Genomic DNA, 21,146 nt, shown 5'->3' on the forward strand with positions numbered 1-21,146 from the left:
TCTACACTCTTATAAAGCCATGACAGCAATGATCTGTTGGGGTGGATATGGGTAATTAGGGAATATGGGAATGGAAATGTGATGATAAACCTTCTTATCTGCAATCACCAGTCCATTACAATGTATGGAAAATCCAGCAAATACTACAATATACAGTGCCTTGCAAAAGTATTCAGACCCTTCCTATGGCATCCCAATTTGTGAAATTACAAAATTACAGTAAACGTCAACAGGAACTAAAGAAAAAACACGAAAATATGTTGATTCAGACCCATCAACTCAATACCATACAGGAAGTGTTTTAGATATTGTAGGTATAAGGAAACAAATTTTGCATAGAAAAACAAACTGAATAAAAAACAAAAACATATTTGAAATTACAGCCAAAACCCAAACAGGAGATTTGTCATGGGAAACTAAGTGATGAAATGCTTTGATCATTTCAGATTCAGTTAACCTTTTTTCAGATTACTTTTCGTCTTACCGTGTGTTCAGACCACCATACAGAAATGAGATCCACAGCCAGCCAAGAATGAGAAAGAGCAACATAAGGGGGCATGCAAACACGAACCACGAGCCAAAGTTGATGAGATCGCACTCTGGAAAAAAACTGAGGGAAAAAACAAACAGAGGTCACTGTGAAGCAGTAACACGCTCTGGCCCTCAGTTTGCCTTTTGCCCACCAGGAAACTCTGGCCTATTATTTTAAAGCTGTTGCTGAAGTGACTCACCTGAGAAGAGTTAACTAAAAGCATGTCTGTGCCGTCTGCTAAGAAGAAAACAAAGCCCTTACATTTAGCTCTATTTATACTATAAAAGTAAAATAAGTCCACAGAATTACTAAAATCTGAATACTAGTAATAATAATAAATACATCAGCATTACACTTTTAAACTTTGAAATGCATGTAATATGGTGCAAGAGAATCTACTAACATCTTAATACATTTAAGACGAGATGCTTCAGCAATTTAATTTCAGCCAGTGAAAATGGATCAAGTATGACAATGTAGGTAAAGTGAATGTTTAACTTTCCAAACACCATTCACCAAATGCAAGCAAGGACAAGTTCCCGAAATCGTGTTTCATCCAGTTTTGTTTGGTTTTGCACTCCAAAGCCAGACATCTGGAGCTGAAAGGTAGCCTTGGTTGCCTGTGATCTTCATCAGAAGGAAAAATTATTCCAGGACTTGTGAAGAGAAGTCAGGGTCTTAGCCATTTACCTTTTGAGCTGTCCGACAAGAATAAGATTTGGTGCTGTACCAGTCAGAGTGGCAGTGCCTCCAATACTAGCAGCATAGGGAATGCAAATGAGGAAGCCTTTCCACACTCTCTTCTGGTACTCTGATTCTTTCCTGATTTCCAAAGGAGTCCGCATATCACACTTTTCCAGCATATCCTCCCTTCAGATAAAAATAAATAGTGGTACAAAATATGAGAAGAGCAAAGCCAGAAGGTATAATAATGAGAAATTTAAACAAACTACAGTCATATTCTGAGATGATGTGGTGGAGATAATTAATATCTTTAAAAAAAATCTATTAAACATTTCTGGAATAAGAACAACACTCACAGAGTTCCATAACATATCAAGCAAAGGCCTGGACCTAAACCAGATTATACCAATCTTGTTTGCTGTATCAGAAATTAATATTTGTTATTGGGAAAGAAATTTGAAATTAAAAGAGTAAGACAGGGACGTCATGCACGTTGATCCAATGCATAAATATTTCTGGATCTACATTTGGTCCAGGCCTTGGTCTTATAAACACATATTTTTCTTTTGCATAAAGCTTAAAAATATGTTTATTTTTTTAAAGACACAAATGCTGACAAGATAAATAAAAGCAGGAATGAATAAGGGATACAAAACTATGACTACACTATCAGTCAAAAGTTTTAGAACACCTCAATGTTTCCAGTTTTTATGGAAATTTACGCACTTTAATTTCTCAATGTACTCTGAAATTAAAGCATAGAACAAATAAACAATTGGAGATAAAACATAAATCATGGAATCGTTTTGTTTAACAAAATGTAACCCCTTAAGATGACAAACTCCTCTGGTACACCAAATCCATGTGCTTCTCTTTAATCCCATGCCAACACACACCCGTAGGGAGCTCAAAATGACAAGATGGGAAACTCTGTTAAACATAACAATTTTACATAACTGGATCTGAACTTCTCTGTGTTTGATAGAACATCAAATAACATATACTGGATGAATCCTATTAAGTCTATTTGCAAAGAAATACGATCAAAACTGAGTGATCTGTGACCATGTGAATGAGCCCCCCCGGAGCAGACTGCACATTTACCCCCCAGGCTCTAAATGACGGCGGGCGACACGGAAACTGTAAATCGGATGTGTTTGAGAATGAAATGTGCTGATAGCCAAGAGAATTAGCTTTCAAACGATGTGCGTTGTAGGAATACAGTGTAACTTCTATGCACAGGAGCTGCGTGTAACACTGCCAAATAAGAGGGTGTAGTATCACAGTATATAACTCTGAAATGTACATTGTTTTTAACCTCTGGCAATTTACTGCTTACCTTTGTACCATTTCAGGTTATTCACTTGAGTTGAACTGCATACATTTCAATAAAAACTGGTGTTCTAAAACTTTTGACCGGCAGTGTATATCATCTGGTTGTCAAGACAAAAGTTGTCTTACCTGTCATCTTTTGTCAATATTTGCTTTTCAGATCCCATAGTATGGAGCTTCATTTGTGATATCCCTATTGGAAAAAGATGATTTGGACAGGTGCAATGTTGGTCATTTCAGTTTCTCTTCCTAGCTCACTCTACGAATCCTCTTAAAAATGCAGCATAATTGGTAACAGATCAATTGACATGAATTAGGAATTACATTAATTTATTGAATTTATTGCAACACGTCTTATTTATATTGTGTGATAAATGTGCCTTAACCTGAGTTCAAACTCTCCTCTCTCCAAATTCTGAATCCATGATTTCACTTTGATTTCAGGGTGTTATTCTTGGACTTGTTTGTAGTTGTTGCTGATCATTAGAACATGAGATTGGACTTGTGTTTGATGACCACAGAAAGGCATGTGAATATTTTTCAAATCCTATCATAGATTAAATCCTAGTTTAGTTTTTTTCGATTTGCTGTAAATATTGATGCAACTTGCAATTTAACAATTTAACAAGATTGTTTTCCTGAAGCTGGATTCATTATTCCAGGTTTTTCCTTCGCTCACCTCAACACTCAATTCTCTCTCATTTATTCAGATCTCACCTCGAATCCTGTAATGTTTCTATTAGGAGGACTGCCTCTTTAACTAGCCAGAGTGTAATGGGTCCAAGGGAAAAGTTGAATAAAGAATGCAAGTTATTAAATTAATGGCAAGCGAGCGTCAGTTCAGTTTATTTCTGATGCCGCTAACGTGTATATCAATATTTAGTTTTAAGGAACCACTTAAAACCTCCTTCTGCTCACGAATCTTTGACCAGTTAGTGCCCTGCTCCACAATGCAGATAGGGTCACTAGCTTCTTAGCAATCCTGTTTATTTGTAACGCATGCTAGCTATTGAATTTTGTCACTGTATGTAAGTTTTGAAAATTTAACATGATGTCAACTTTCCTTTCACACACAGAAACCACCAGCAGAAAACTGACATTGCATTCTCATAAAGAAGATAATTCCTTAACCCTGTTGTATTAATACTTGAAATGTTGTAAACCCATTGACAATAAAACATATATGATAAGTGTTGATAATATAGTATAGTCGATAGTATAGTCTTGCCTCTCAGACTTCTACTTTTATATCAAGTTGTGATGCTATAAACAGTATTGCCATGGATTGCACAATGAGAGTGGAGGAAATGGGAACTATTAACCCCGTTTCCACTGTCCGGTTAACTAACTAAAAAATACTTTGTTTTCAGAAGCGGAGATGTGTGCTTGACTAGTTGTAGACAGACAGGGTCAATTGCAACGAACTTGCAGAGATAGTACGGAGCTGTGTACTGACCCTGTATTCATGTCATGTGGGAAGTATGGTAAATACAAGTTCTCGGCTTGACAAAACGTCCATGTCAGCTTTCAGTTCGTAAATAATGAACTCAGACTTTGGAGATAGATGTATCCCACTTCAAGAATCCTTACATCACGAATGCGGAAATATAAGCAAACAATATGATACATGGCATCCTATTAATCTGTAAAGTGTAATAAAATGCAAATAATTGATTCATTCAATAATGTTTGCCTCCTTAAGTACAATTAATGTTCATATAATGTTTTTCAACTGTTTTTTTCACCTGGGCTAATGACACTATAGCCGTCATTAGCCATAACTCAGCCACCACAATACCACTAACGTTATGACATTAAAACCACACAATTTGGTAAGTTCTTGATACCTTCTGTAATTCAGTGTATCTGAATGTTGTATGTATGTTTGTAACTGAAAAATCTGAAGATAATTATTGCGAGCACAAAAGTGTATGCAGAAAATCTCCATCTTGGTGTCTGAACGGGTTCATTCGAGGTCATTACGTGAACACCGTCAGGTTGTTGCTCCGACCAAGTATGTGGTTTCTACCATAATTTCCACATGACGTGAACACAGGGTAATGCTGCGTTCCAGACAAACACGGATGTGGGAAGTTCCTACTTGATATTTCTGACTTCCGATCAAAAAGCGTTCCAGTGTTCAGAGCTGGAAAAAATAACATATGAAAAAAGAAAATGGCTGAACTTGAGAAGCTGGTGTTTGTTTTGCAGGTGTACGAACAGTTGAAATGTTAACAGAGAAGCCTCCTGGCATACAGCTCTGCTTGCTAAGCAACGTTGCATTTCGTGATTAATCCGTGTGCTTACAGACGGGATTTGTTATTATACCATGTAGGACATTTGACTCAATTATGCATTTTAATAGCTTAAAATAGTCTTAAGACGATTGTTTACATTTACGTTGTGCACAACCATATGTGCAGCCATGTTTGCTTGACGTCATATAACCACCTCTCGGTGAAGTCGGGGCTGTTCAGTTCCGCCCATGTCGGAACTACGACATCGAGTGGCATTCCAGTGCACTTTTCCTATTCAAAAGTTGGAAAATCCGACATTCCAAGTTGTCTGGAATGCAGCATCAGTGCTAATCGTGTTAAAATGTGAATCCCATTTACACTATATAATGGTACAGTTATTTTAGTACCATAGTCGATCATATTTTTTCTTATAAGTATTTTTTGTTTGCGAATATATTTAAACACTATATTGTGTATGAAAATATATTTATGGCACAGAATATATATAGAAGGCTAAATTGCATTTCCCATTACACTTTTTTCCCCTAACGAGACCCAAACCTATGATCTAGACTAAACATTCAATATGACGTTTGTTTGAGTTATTTTAAATAAAATAACGGATGTAATGCACAGGCAAAGTTTCAGACCCGGCACCTCCCACACTTCAGCCCAACACCGCTCCTACAAACTTTACAGCCAACAATTTGTATGGGGCGCCAAATGTAAAACAGTGCACACTTTTTTCCGAGTGTCTTTTTTCACACATTTAACTTAAACCTTGTGTTTTATCCACATTTAGTAAATACTTTAGCTTTTTTTTATTTTATATATTTATTTTGTAACTCAGAGATTTAGGATATAGTTAAATATTTAATCAAACGATAAATATTTATTTTTCAAAAATGAAGATTACGCATTTAGTTAAGTATTTATTAAAAAATAATCTTTATAAATGTGGAAAAAAAAGGTTTAAGTGAAATGTGTGAAAATAGACACTCAGGAAAAAAAGTGTGCGCTGTTTTACATTTAGCACCCCATACATTTGTACACTAGTTTATCCGTGTACACCAGAGCATTTGCCGCTATTCATACATTACAAATATATTATCCACATTGTTTGGATGGAGAAAGTGAGGAGTCCACATATGCCCCGTTTCCACGCCCCGGACGCTTAAACGGGTGTTTCCACTGTCTAAGCGTCCGGACGCGTCCGTATTTTGTGGACGGTTAACTTGCTGGTGCTAGACGTGTCCATAAGCGTCCGTCCCGCCCACTGAGGACATGATTCACTTTCCGAATTGGAGGTGTGTGCTTGACTTGAGACACAGGGAGGAGATCAGATACATTGTATCGGAAGATATCATCTCAAGTGCTGTGTGCGATCACGAATAAATTACAAGTTTATTAGCAGCATGGAGTGAAATCCACGTACAGAAACAATGACTGCGTACAGTTAATATCCGAGTGCATTAAAAACTTGGATTTCACAGGACCGTTGCAGTGCCTGACTAGTTAAAATAAACTGAAGGATAATAATCGGAGCGGTAGCAGCCGATATTCTTAATATTTTATGAATAACTGGCCGGTGTTTCAGGCTGTGTTGTGTGAATGGTGTGCAGGACAGTCCGCAGAGACAGTCATTGTGAAGGCGAACACGATTTAGTTAACGTTGCCATTTACATAAATTATTAAATTAATACAGCAGATGTGGGGTTCCCTCTAAAACATTAAGGACTGGTAAAATAAATGCGTCCATAAACGCCATGACTGAGACGCGCACACTTTAGTTCAATTATAACCTGCTATATTGTAGCTGGATGATTAATCGTGAAACGTGTGTATTCTTATGGGAACATGCTTGTCTGAATATAATGTTGTCTCTACACGTTTAGCTCTTCCTAATATCTCTGAACAGAAACGTGTATTTATTACGCTGTTTACAATCATGTAAAGCACAAATAATAAAACAGACACAAAAGTCCTCTCCATGTCAGGCTGTATCGCTCGTAGTGTTTCCTGTCTTTGAATAGCCTGTGCTGCCAAGATTGTATCTGCTGAGCCACCTATTTTAGTATCATCTGCAAATTTGACAAGTTTGCTAACTATCCCAGAGTCCAGATCATTACTATAGATTAGAAAAAGCAAAGGCCCTAGTACTGATCCCTGTGGAACTCCACTAACAACCTCACTCCAATTAGAAGCAACTCCTCTAATGGACTCCCTCTGTTTCCTATACATCAACCAGTTCACAATCCATCTACTTACATTACCCTGAATGCCTACAGCTTCCAATTTGAGGATCAGTCTTTGGTGTGGAACCTTATCAAAAGCTTTTTGGAAATCTAAGTATATCATATCATATCATATGCTTTCACGTGATCTACAGCTGCATGTTCAGAAAATTCTAATAAATTAGTAAGACATGATCTGCCTCGTCTAAACCCATGTTTACTATCTCCAAGAATATGGTTTTCATTGAGATGCTCCTCTATTTTCTGTCTAATCATTTTTTCCAACATTTTACAAGTGATGCAGGTGAGACTGATTGGTCTGTAATTTCCTGGCTCAGTTTTATCCCCTTTCTTGTGGATTGGTATGACATTTGCTATCTTCTAGTCAGTTGGCACAACCCCTGTTCTAAGTGTCATTTGGAATATTTGAGTTAACGGCCTATAAATAATTTCCCTAATTTCTTTAAGTACTGTTGGAAATATCCCATCTGGCCCAGGTGATTTGTTTGTTATTAATTCTGCTAGTCCCTTTAATACCTCCTCCTCATTTATCCTGATCTCTCTTAGGGTTTGACTGGACTGATTGTTAACCTGTGGCATGTTATCCATCTTTTCATTTGTAAAAACCTCTGTGAAATACTAATTTAGATCATTTGCCACATCTTGTTCATTTTCCAAGATGCTTAAATTTTTGCCCTTTATCTGTTCCACTTCCTCCTTCATTGACCTCTTGCTGTTGTAGTATTGAAAAAAAGCTCTTTGCATTAGCTTTAGCTCCAAGAGCTATGTTTCTTTTTATTTCCCTCTTTGCTTTCCTGATCCCTTTCTTAAGGTATCTTTGCAGCTCAACATATTCTATGCATTTTGTTTCTTCTCCATCCCTTTTGTATGCGCTATGCAACATTTTCTTTCTCTTTATGTTTTTTTGCATACTTCTATCAAACCATTTTGGCCAATGTTTTTTGGTCCTCAATTTGCAAAGTTTTGGTACAAATTTCTCCTGAGCCTCAAGTAGTATATTCTTAAAATATAACCATCCATTTTCAGCTGAATCTGTATCCAGTGTGCTCCAGTCTACCTCATACCTTCAAGGTTTGATTTTCTAAAATTGTAGACCATTGTTTTAGACTTGGTCCTTGTTTTTTGAAAGAATGCCTCAAAGCTAACCATATTGTGATCACAGTTTGCCATTGGTTCTCTAACTGACTCTATCCTGGTCATTTGAAAATATCAAGTCAATGCATGTGCTCTCTCTGGTTGATTGAGTTAGAAAGCAGTCATTTACCATCTCAACCATTTCAATTTCTGTTTCTATAGTCCCAACTGGGCTTTCCCAGTCTATGTTTGGGAAATTGAAATCCCCCATTATAACACCCACATCCTTGCTACATGCAGTCCTGATTACATTGTACAACGCAACATCTTGCTGAATATCTGAGTTGGGTGCACAGTAAAACTGGCAGTGTTAAACAAGCAGTGTTACTCTACATTTACTCAAGCAGTTGATTTAACAACAATTAGTGAAAGATACCCCCTAGTGTTGGTGAAAATTATCAGTTAAATTCTGCTTCGTTAACTTTACTCTGTTAAGCTCCGCCCCTCAAGCTAACCAGATCTGAATCTGAACAGAAGTTTCTCACCATCGCCATTTTCTTTTACATCGCACTGAAAGGTAAGCTCTTTTAAGGAACACATTAAAACATAATTTTAATATTTTATGTGAATAAATGTGCTAATATTACTGTATATGTTGTAGTTTGATGAACTTTGTGTAATTTGATAGGTTCAAACTCTGAATGGAACTTGACCAACTTCGCGGTGAGTTCATATGGTGGAGAAATATTTCGTCACAATGTGGTAATGATAAATCTTGAATGATGTCAATAATCTTATTTAATTTGTATTTCTGTTGGTTGCAGTTAGCATAGTTATATCCAGTTAATTTGTATATTGTTATTTTTAAACGTTGAGTTATCTAACTACACGGAGCATTAGCCACCCAATTTTATGGGACGGTCGAAATTGCAATGTTCAAATTTAAAGACCTAGTTAAAAATACTGTGGTGACAATGCAAACTGTTGCAACAGAATTTCTGCTCTTATTTATTTGTTACAGGCACAAAACAAATGTCACTGTCAAAACTCTATCACCTATTACAGAGCATGCTGGTTAAGGTAAAACTTGGGGATGACCAAAAATGTGTTAAAATAACCGAGCTGAGCCTGAAGGAATATTATAGCGCTGCATCATTTAAATTCTCGATTCAAACACCCATGCAATCTAATTTCTAAATGACAACGATTCGCCTATGTCTATTAAACCTTTGACAAAATCACAACGGAACATTCAAATATGCATTTGTGCTGCTGCTGACCCAGAGAGAGCAGTTGTGTAGGGTATGAAACAGCTTCACAGTCTTTTCAACCACGCAAAATCATTGTTTATGTGTTGCAAATATTAAAATTAATCACAGAAGTACTGGGATAAAAGTTTATTGTCTGGATATAAACACTGTCTACGGTAGCTATTAAAAATCGAGCAAATCACCTTTTGAAAATAACTTCACACTTCAAATAAAGATTGTATCAATTACATCGTTACGCCAATAGGTGGAATAATTCATTCAAGTTAATAAAAAAATGTAGTTAGACTGCAGCAATTAACATTTTGTCAGAGCCTCTAGTAAATTATTTTGTTGTCTATTCAGAATCATGGGAGACTCATGATCTCTGTTTGAAACAAAAAAAAAACATGATTCTCAATTTATCCAGAATCGTGCAACTCTACTTTTATTATATTAATTTAGGTATTTTTATAAATTTGTAAAAAAAAAAAAAAAAAAAATCATATTTCTATTTGATATTTGGTCATTTTATTTTAGAATATATACTGTCACATGTTGCATTTGCTCTGATGTTCAGAGTTACCATCAAGTAACTGATCAACCTTGTAATGTGTACCCTCTCATTAATTTGCATACCTTTTTTCCAGCTTTTTTAAAGTTCGGTGTCCCAACTGTACCCGAGAATGTGAAGGTTGTTGATGAATCAGGGACTGAGGTGGATGATGATGTTTTTGAGGATGTAGTTAAAGATCCCTCAGTTGGTGTTCTCACCATAAAACATGGTGCAGGTTTGTATTTATTACATTACTTGCTAGACATTTTCTCAGTGCTTATTTATTAGTATCATGAAGATTTTTCCCATCCTATATGCAACTAGACTTGGAATCTGCCTCTCCACAAGCCTCTCCTGTGCAGTTAAATCGGTCCCTGTTTTCATCAATTGACTCCACTGACTCACAGGATACATCCATTATTGAAGAAAGCTCTTCAAGTAAAAGGATGAGGCTAGATGATGAAACTAAAAAGGTGGGCATCAAGTTGTTATTATTGATACATTTTGGGGGGAAAAGACTGTTGAAATTCATCAATCTAAAAATCATTTCTTGTTTTTTGAACCTGGGCTAAAGGTGATTTTTTTTTTTAATTATACAGTACATCACCACCAAGGCAGGTTAAAGAAAAATACGCCAGAGGAATTGTGTCTTTGTTCCCTTACCTCAGTGACCCCTTCTCCAAAAATGGCTACGTAAGTATCACACCATTTTTTAATTTTAATTCTGTGTTGACATGTCTTAAATGCTGATGATCACACACCCATAATTCAGGTGGTGTATTTTGCTCTTGAATTTTAATACTTTTTTTTTCTCTTTCTGTATTTTTGTCTTTCAAATGGAGCATTACTATGATGGTGAGAGTGGCACTGGGTACTTGGCATGGAGAATCAAAACTATACAGAGAGGCCTGGCTAAAGAACGACAGGCATCATTTGAAGGTACAGAATGAAATTCAGAAATCACCTGCCTTTTTTGCTTTTTTCATAGCTCATTATGCCATCTATCACAGTTTTGTTGCTACTGAGTTGCCTTAACTGTGACATTTTTATTTGTACAAAGATGAGCCTCTTTTACCTTTTTTTTTAAGTATTATCTGCATATAGCATTCTTTAAGCAGTGTTGAAGCTCGTAAAATGCTTTATTCATCAGGACAAGGATCGTCTACTGAGGGGATGTCTGGTGGACCAACTGTAAGACGGGAGTCAGAGTTTACTCTGGAGACTGTCTTGAGTGAGTATGAATGCAAGGAAGCAATTGCATTAATGAACCATTCTGCTGATGAGGACGCAGTCAAGAAGAAGATGAAATTGACATTTGACTATCACCGCAACATGGTTCTTGACCCTATGCAGTCAAGCGATATATTGACAGTCTTTCCGTGTTTCAAAGACGTTAAAGGCTTGGTAAGTAAAGTCTTTAAAATCATATTTTTAAGGATTTTTAAAAATGCATTGCTGTTGTCTAAAAATAAGTTTGTTCAAAGATTGAGCAAGACTTTGTTCTGATGTTTGGAGAAGGAGTGTCAGGCAAGCTACTGGAGAAGTGGACAACTGCATTCAAGAAAAAAGTGATTCAGCAGTGCAAAAAGCTTCCAACCAGCAGTGATGTTGAAGATCTCCTGCTAGCAGCTGAATCTCCTACTGATGACTCAGAAGAGAGTGTTAATTTTGGTAAGATGTTTAAGATTAATTTAATACTTAGGTAATTTTAGTAATATTTGTTTAATATTTTAAGGAACATAAGGGTGAAGTATTTAGTCCCCATAAATGTTTTTAATATTTATTCTTTAGTAGCAGTTTTCATTATTTTTGAAGTTTTGCTAACATATTTTATACTGTCTAAACAGTTTGGGACACTGACCTCTCTTCTATACTACTACTGTTGCATCTGATGCCACCTTCTGCCCAAGGCCGGAAGAGACCAGGAAAGGTGTCTGCTTCTCAAGCAGAGAAACATCTTGTTGTCTTCAAGAAGGTTTGTTTTTTTGTTTTTATTGTAGTTTTCTTTTATTTAACACATCAGTGATGGTTCTCTACAATTTGTTTGGTCTTCTCAGAGTGGAAAAAACATTGAGGAGCATCTTCGAGACATCACTGCTAGTGCTCAGCCCTATCTCCTGGCTGTGGGACCTCTTCCATGCAAGTCAACCTCTTCTCTTGGTGCCTTTGACAAACTGTTTAAGGCACACTTTGTTTTTGGTACCTCTTACAACACTATGCTACTCAACATGTACACTTTCATTCAGACCACTGTGTACAACATAGATGTTGGCAAAGTGAAAGAGAGTCCTCGTGTTGCTGAGGTCAGAGCAAGGCTGCTTAGCTAAGTCCCTTATGTTTTTCTGCCCTCATGAAGTGTTTTGTTTGTCAGGCTGATTTAAATGGTTCAAAAATCCTTCTTAGGCACTTCAGATTAGTTCATGGTTTTGTACCTGGAAGGAATCTTCGCCTTAAATGCATAGAAGCAGGTTGTGGTTCTGTGTTTGGTACTTTTTCAGGTTTTAGGAAACATCTGCACGTAAACCATGCTGACAGTGAGCAGAATTTTGACACCGCTGATAGCTGCGAGACTGCCAAGGCAGATGGACAAAGTAGTGCTGAAATATTTGATCAGATTGGCAGTGCTGGAGAGGTGGCCACAACATCTGTATTGTTAACGTCAAATAAGAGCACTTTTGATATGTGTGCGTCTGCTGTTGCACAACTAAAAGTTGCAGGATTAAGTAAATCTGCTGTAAATGGTTTTGTTTCATCTATGGAGGAAATTGTTTCTGAGATTCATAGTCAGGCCCAGGATGTAGCTTTGCTCTGTCTGTCTTCACAGGACACTGCTACTAAAAGGAAGATAGAAAATTCATTTCAAAACTTGGAAAATCCATTTACTTTGTTAAATTCTGAAGCCAAACGAAAGAGACTCTTCATGGAAAAATGGGGAATTATTGAACCAAGTACATTCTGCAGTACATTCAGTGTAATTTTCTGAGCCCTGATGATCTTGCTGAAAGAGTACATGCTTTTGACTATGGTTACAATCAGCAGAGGAACCGTCCTCCAGTGGTCAAATTGTTTGATGGAAGCAACAATTTGGGTTTAAATGCAATCCAATCTTGGTGCTTGTTGCGCAACATGCCCCTATTATTTGGTGATTTAGTGCAAAGAGGTGATAAACACTGGCATCTTTTGCTTTTACTTTTGCAGATAGTCAACATTGTATTTTCACCAGTCCTAACAGAAGGCATGACCATTTATCTTAAACATTTAATAATTTAACATCACCAGCTATTCAAAAAATTATTTCCTGAAAGAAATCTTTTGCCAAAGGATCATATAATGATACATTACCCACAGTGTATAAGAAAAATTGGACCAATTCTGCACACGTGGTGTATGCATTATGAAGCTAAACACAAATTCTTTAAAACGCAATTAAAATGTTTCAAAAACATCAACAAAACACTAGCCAAAAAGCACCAATTTTGTATTGCGACGAACTGGGAGTCTTTTAGCCAGTACAGATTGTCTCTTGGCCCAGGAAAGATGGTAGAACTCAGTGAACTTAAATGTGGCCAAGAGATTGCTTCCAAACTAGGAGTGGTAATGTCAGAAGTTGTCTATTCTGTAAAGTGGATCAAACACCACAACACAGAGTATCACCCTGACTTTATTATCTGTACAGAAGTAGCATGTGAGATGCCAGTGTTTTGTAAGATCAAGACCATTGCTGTGAAAGATGAAAATGTGCTGTTGTGTGGAACACTGATGGAAACTATATGTTTTGATTACCATTGCCATGCATTTACAGTCAGACTGCATCCACACAGAGATTTGAAGGTAGTGAATGTTAATGAGCTGTGTTATTTCAAACCATTTGATCTTCAGATTAAATATGGTACTACAGATCCTGCATGTAGTGCTGTATTGCCATATAATGCAGATGTGATGTATTTTTGTTCATGTATAAGTGTTTCCTGACTCTTGTGTTTTAATAAATGTTTTAAATGTTACATTGTTGAAGTTGTTTTCTTTGTTTTGAAAACCTGTTTTAAGAGTTAATTTGACATTGTAGAAGAGTAATTGTTTTACTGTACTTGCACCACAAAGAGAAATACTGACACTTATTAATCTGTTGCAACACCAAATGGGTTTTAAGAATTTAAAAGTGAGAATTTTTCACTATTAAAAATGTAAATAAACTCTACATTAGTGAAATATTAACACTAATAAGAGTTAATTCCCCTCAGAAACTGTGGTAACACTATTTCGTGTTGAGTAGTGTTCAATTTTTACTCAAAATAGAGTTAATTTTACTCTGAAAATGTAACACTATGACACGAGTCAATTTATCACCAATTCTGAGTGGGACCAAATACACTCGGACCCAGTGTTAAATTGAACTCTTATAGAGCTAATTTAACACTGCAAAATTTTCTGTGTGGTCTGTAACACACTCCTACCACTAATCCTCCAGATCTCTTGTTCAAAAGTTTGACCCTCAAAGATTCTGTTCCATTACTGGAATCTAATTTGAGTTCTTCTGCCTCAATGCCATTTTTCACATATAATGCTACCTCACCTCCTTTTCGACTTTGCCCATCTCTCCTACAGTGTGTGTATCCTTTCAACTTGTATTCATCCCCATCATTTTCTGTAAGCCATGTTTCCATCACTCCTACAACATCATAGTCACATGCCAGCACTGTGGCTTCTAGGTCTAACATCTTGTTCCTTATACTCCTGGCATTGAGGTACAAACTTTTCAGGACTTTCCTACTAGCAGTTTCCCTTTGTTTTCTTTCCTTAGTGGAACATCTCCCATTGTTAGAACTCCCTGCCCCCCTGGTCCCTAGTTAAAAAAATTATCAATTACTCTGCACATACACACTCCCAATGCATTAGCCTCCCTTCTGTTTAGATGTAGACCATCCAGTTTGTACAGGTCCTATCTATCCCAGAAGAAAGACCAATGCTCCATAAACCTAAAACCCTCTTCCCTACACCAAGATTTCAACCACGTGTTAAACTTTCTAATCTCAGCCTGTCTCCCTGGCCTGGCACGTGGTACTGGAAGTATTTCAGATAAAACTACCGCGGAGGTTCTGCTCTTTAGTTTTGTTCCTAACTCTTTAAATTTGTCTTGCAGAACCTCTCTCCTACATTCTCCTACATTTTCCTATGTCATTGGTTCCAATGTGGACCATGACCAGTGGATTCCCCCTGGCTTTGGCCATTAGCCCGTCTACTAGTTTAGGGAGATCTGTAACCTGAGCACCAGGCAGGCAAGATACCATGCGGGTCTCCTTATCACTAGAACACACTGTGTGATCTACGCCTCTAAGAATTGAATCTCCTACTATAACTACCTCCCTCTTCTGTGGGGGAGTGAGCACCATGGTGCTCTGATGCTCAACTGCCCTCCCATCACCCTCTGAGCCGTCACTGTCCAGCTCGTCCAGCAGTTGGAACCTGTTTGGTATTTCTAGCTCTTGGGATGTCTCTATGGGTTGTACGCGCCCTTTTCTGCGGTTACAACCTACTGTAACCCAGCAGTTCTGTCCACTTTCCTGCTCTATGGTCTCAACTCTCCTAGGTTTTGGTGTGCACATATCCCTAATACAGCGCAGATCAACAAGCTGAGCCTCAAGATCACGAACCTTGATCTCTAGGATTTCAACCTGCCGACAATGTTCACAAATGAAACCATCTTGGATGAGTTCATCCAGGAAGGCAATCATTCTGCAAACCTGACACTATAGTGGCGACATGCTTCTAAATTTTTGTTTGTTTGTTTGTTTGTTTTCCCCTAAGTCTCTTGGTTCCTGTTCCCTAGTAAACTGCTTAACTTTTTGTCACCATTGTCAACATTTAGTTGTCAATAAATTGTGATATTTCACATGTTGTTCCCCTACAGTACAGTACTATCCATAGTTAAGTCTGTAGCTGGAATAGAATAGAAATTAGTCCCATACTTTTATCCTCTAGAGGGCAGCAGCAGTGATTTTGGAGTTCGTTGCAATGGAGGCCTTTTTTAATCTGCGCTGGGGACTTCAGGCACCACATTCATTGCAATGGGTATTTAACTTGTATGGCAAGCCAAATAATTTTTTAGCGATATCTTTAATTAATTTAAACATATCTTCAAATATTTAAAAATCTCGAAATAATTTAGATATCTGCAAATCATTTAAAGATATCCGATTTAAAAGTACATTGAGATATCTATAAATGATTTGCAGATATTTAAAAATGATTTAGAGATATTGTTTAATCATTTCTATATATCTGCAAATCATGTCGAGATATCTTCAAATGACTTCCTGTTCATTTCGAGATATCTGAAAATCATTTCGAGATATCTGAAAATCATTTCGAGATATCTTCAAATGACTTCCTGTATGTAGCCCAATATTATCACTTACTGTTAACCTTTAAAACTGACAGAAATGGGAATTTCTTCCTAAAAGGACCGGCCCATAACTCCGTAAACATGCATATGGATGGTATCATTTGAAAGTAAATTGTTTTTTTATTTTTTATATATGCTTAGAACATAGCTCAGAATCACAAAATAAACATAATAAAATATAACGTGCAGAAAACTTTTGTATTATTGTTTCAATATACAAAATCATGTTTCACATCACCTAAAGAAGGCACCCTCTATATACAGTAGCCTGAATAATTACTGCATAGTTAATATTCGAGTGTATTAAAAACGTGCCGAACACGGGTTTCACAGGACCCTAGTGCAGTGCCGTGACTAGTTAAAAATAAACTGAAGGATACTATTTATTAATATTTTATGAACAATGGGATGGTGTTCCGGTATGTTGTACAACATATCCGCAGAGACAATCAGTATGAAGGCGAACACGATTTAGTTAACGTGTGGCCATTTACAAGTTAATTAAATAAATACAGCAGATCTGGGTTTCCATCTAAAACATTAAGGACTGGTTTAATAAATGTGTCCATAAACGCCATGACTGAAATGTGCACACTTTAGTTAAATTAACCTGCTATATTGTAGCTGCTGTTACTGTATGAATAATCGTGAAACGTGTGTATTTTTTTTCCAACTCTAATTGTCCTGGTGAATGTCGTCTGCTAAATTAATTTAAAATAATACGGCAAAAAGTGTTGAGATTTTGACAGTATGATAACCTTAAGCACAAATCTCACGGTTTCACGGTATTGCGATTACAGCTATAAAAGGTGTTATTTTTAAGTGTCTGGGTAAAAAAAAAAAAAACTTTTTTCCATTGAACATAATATATTTTATTTTTAAGCAACATATAGAATATTTGGAACAGTAGTAAACATGTATGTCAGGTTAAATAATTAATTCAATTAAATATTTGAATTCTTCTTAAATTAAATTAAAATAAATGCAGTCACTTAAGTGAGCCTAAAACTGCAGCTCAACAATAATTAGCACATAAATAATTGAATTATTTTCTGTTAAAAAAACAAACAAACAAAAAACTACAAGAAAACCTTCTAAATAATAAAAAAATCAGTCATTTAAGTGAACTCAAACCTGCAGCTCAACAAGGTTTTTGGAGACATGCTCACTTTCTACACATTTCCACGTTGCCACATACTCACACGGTCTCTCTCTGTACAACACAAACAGCGGCAAAGACACCGGAGAGCCAGCAGTTTTTTTTTTTTTTTTTTATGTTGTGATTTTGAACTGATGTACACAATGGTGGAAGACTTAAACAAAAGTATAGACGTGATACCAGCTAAATTTAATTATTGTACTAAATTGCAGAAACGTAGTACTCTGCTCTTCCCAGCTCTGTGAAGGTGAGGGGGGAAACTAGCTGATGTTAGCTGGTTAATTAGCCGTGTTATCTGCCTCGGTAGCAAGCCAATATTATTTATTTCACCACTGCTAAACACGCAAACTCTCTTAGCTTGTTGCAAATGTTCATTTCAAGACAGCGTTACCTTGAATTTAGCAAAGAGTGACGGGTGGTGCTACCGTAGGTGGGATATCATATCGTATTGCCTCCTCTAGCAACCTCTCCTTAAACACGTCTTACAAGTTGGATGTCCTTCCTCCGACTGAATGTTTTTGGTACCCGAAAAATTCCCATACACAGACTCCGTCTTTTTCGACGGGGAAAAAGTTCCAAGGGTTCACCTCCTTCGGCTATCCTACACACAGGTGACTGACTGCTAGCACCAACCGGAGGGGGGGGGTCGTGTTACTCTCTACACTGTACACGACACAACCTGAGGGATTCCTTCACTTTCCGTCTTTGATGAGATAAAAAAAACAGCTCATACCGCAGGAAAGGTATCACAGAAAATTTTAGTGGTTTTGAAACCGTGACTTTTTCAAACCGCGGTATACCTTGAAACCGGTAACCGGCCCATGCCTAAGAAAGAGTAATGTTAAGGGAGCACAAGTGATGATGATATTGTAACGATTCAGGGGTTCCGGCCGCGACGAAGACTCGAACCCTGTTCTCCTGCGCCACAATGAAACGATCTTACCACATCACTGAAATGCTCGGTCCTCATAGTGAGTGGCCTCATATTATTATAATAGCAAATATGTATTGTTATTGTTGCACATGGAAAGGTTTTCTTACGGTAACGTAATGCTTGTCTGAATATAATGCTGTCCATACGTTTAGCTCTTCCTAATATCTCTTAACAGAAATGTTTATTACGCTGTTTACATTCATGTAAAGTAGAAAGAATAGACAAAAGTCCTTTCCACGTCAGGCTCTATCGCTCATAGTGTTTTCTGTCTTTGTTTTTAAAGCGAAACACAAACCAAACCCACAATCACTCTGCTCCTCCCACTACAGGAGATGGACGTCACAATTGGCCTGATTTTCCAAAAAGCTCTGGAACGTGTACGGACACTTTAACCAGTGGAAAAGAGGCATTAGTTTGGAGTTACCATAGCACACACAAAAAGGCTCAAATAAACCTAAAAATAAACAAAATCTCACCCTCCGAGTCGTCCGCTAGTCGGCAGTTGCGCTTCAGAGTCTCCAGGTCTCCAAACAAGCTCTCCAGGATAGCATTGGCAATGGGTAGCATCATGGCAGTGGTGGCGGTGTTACTGAGCCACATGGACAGGAAGGCCGTGGTCAGCATCATTCCCAGGATCAGCCTAAGGAAAGCCACAGCAGGAGGGGAGGGAGAAGAACAATGAAGAGAGAATGAGGCATTTAAAATGCCATTCTCCAGCGATGGAAGAAAAATAAATGATAAATTGTCTTGACAGAAGCTTGATAGTGGATCATTTGTAATACACAAAGCCCCATTCACTGTGATTATGTCTCCTTTACACAACACACAGAAAGAGACCAATAGTTCACAGTAAAAACAGCTACTCCTATATTTTGGTTTATTGATGTTGCCCAAGAGGGTTGGGAAGAGATTCAATTCCATTCACTTAAAAACTGAATAGGCTAACCTATAAAAAAAAAAGTTTACAACTTTGACTTAAAGCAATGTGGCCTTGGAAAGGTTTGTGTCTGATCGGTGGTAGTTTTTTTTTTTTTTTTTAAGCAGACTAATCCTGTAAACCACTATTTTTTACTCATGTAGAAGGCGGGCATTAGAGATGTTCTGAATTCGAGATTGGGAAAATGTGTTATGAAAAATGAAAAAGTTCCTTCCCTTCTCTACATTCTTCTCTTCCCATCATTCTGGTACAAGTTGATCTTTGTCTATCTATCTGTCTATAGGATGTTGCCACACATCATGTTTTCGCTATCTCTCTGATAGGTTTGTTTTGATTTCTAAGGCAAAACTGAAGGCAAAACGCCCCAAGAACAAGCAGGAACTAAAGCTGCAGTACAGGCCTAACAGAGCATCACCAGGGAAGAAACCCAGCATCTGGTGATGTCTATGGGTTCCAGACTTCAGGCAGTCATTGACTGCAAAGGATTTGCAAGTATTGAAAGTCACAATTTAATTCATGATTATGTTAGTTTGTCCAAATACTTTTGAGCCCTAACATTGGGGGACCACATATAAAAATGGGTGTAATTCCTACACCGTTCACCCAATTTGGATGTAACTACTCTCAAATTAAAGATGAAAGTTTACACTTAAAGCACATCTTGATTGTTTCCTTTCAAATCCATTGTGGTAGTGTACAGAGCCAAATTGACAATTGTGTCACTGTCCAAATATTTATGAACCTAACTTTTTATTTTGGGATAGAAGGGGCAATAAAGTATGGTAACCTTCTTTCAGTGGCAGTATAATTACTTATCATCTTGAATTTGAAGGGGGGGAGGGATATGAGCATGTTTAGGATTGCATATAAAATTGGGAGTTATTTATCAGAAATGCTTTAGACAGTGTGTGGGGACAACCTCAATAATTCAATTATATTTAAGCATTCAGGAGTTTCAAACAACAACATAGTGTATCAGTGGAAATATTTTGGTCTAAATTTGCTTGAATGAAGGAACAACAGCCTGGACAGTACGATGAGGGTACAGAACCCTCCAACACACACACCCTCCGAATAGGAACCAAGGAGTTGCTGCGGGATGCTGATTAGGGTGAACAAAAAAGGGAGGCAACAAATGCTGTGAAAGAGGGGTCTACTACTCTAGCTCTGGAGGGCGGGCATCATCTCCCCCAAGCCCATAATCTAACTTACACTTAAAATACCAATGATTGTAAAGCAGATGTAAAAGCAACCTTCTCATAACATAAAGAAACAAAAACATAATTTCCATGTTTGAATCCAGGTGCAAAATTGACTGAAATCAAAGTTCAAATATATTGCACCTGCTTTTCCAAAACTGCAAAAGAACATATATTTGCCAAGTTCATATCTCCCCATACCAGACTAGATCTGAACTGTTTTTTACAAGTGCATTTAGGAAAGAGGGAGCAATAAAAACACTGAAAATCACCCCTGTAAATATACAGAGTCAATTAAAATATCTCACCAGGCTGGTTTTACCCCCACAATCATCAGGACCCGCAGAGCAATTCGGCGATGCAGGTTCCACTCTTCAATGGCAGACGCCATCACCAGTCCACTAAAGAAGAGGAAGTTGGTATCGAGGAAGTACTGTGGGCACACTTTGTGGGAAGGCAGGATTCCCAGTAGAGGGAAGAGACAGACAGGGAGTGTGGCTGTAACAGCAAGAGGAAGGGCCTCTGTGCACCAAAACATAGCCATCAAGAGCACCACGTACAGGCATTTTCCTTCCTATATTTGAAGAATTTACAAGG

The 21,146-nt window shown here is 37.4% G+C and overlaps 1 protein-coding gene across 1 annotated transcript in view; it reads right to left on the minus strand.

The window, feature by feature from the left end:
• Positions 1 to 21,146, minus strand: part of slc13a3 (solute carrier family 13 member 3) — a 38,721-nt gene that overhangs the window by 16,039 nt on the left and 1,536 nt on the right. Inside the window, exons 2-6 of the mRNA XM_066702713.1 lie at positions 20,858 to 21,123; positions 18,890 to 19,053; positions 2,678 to 2,741; positions 1,223 to 1,402; positions 485 to 610 (exon numbers count right to left, since the gene is read on the minus strand). Of these exons, the coding sequence (XP_066558810.1) occupies positions 485 to 610; positions 1,223 to 1,402; positions 2,678 to 2,741; positions 18,890 to 19,053; positions 20,858 to 21,123 (800 nt within the window). The remainder of the gene's footprint in view (positions 1 to 484; positions 611 to 1,222; positions 1,403 to 2,677; positions 2,742 to 18,889; positions 19,054 to 20,857; positions 21,124 to 21,146) is intronic.

The sequence above is a fragment of the Amia ocellicauda genome, chromosome 4 (genome assembly GCF_036373705.1).
Source record: "Amia ocellicauda isolate fAmiCal2 chromosome 4, fAmiCal2.hap1, whole genome shotgun sequence".
NCBI classification, from domain to species: Eukaryota; Metazoa; Chordata; class Actinopteri; order Amiiformes; family Amiidae; genus Amia; species Amia ocellicauda.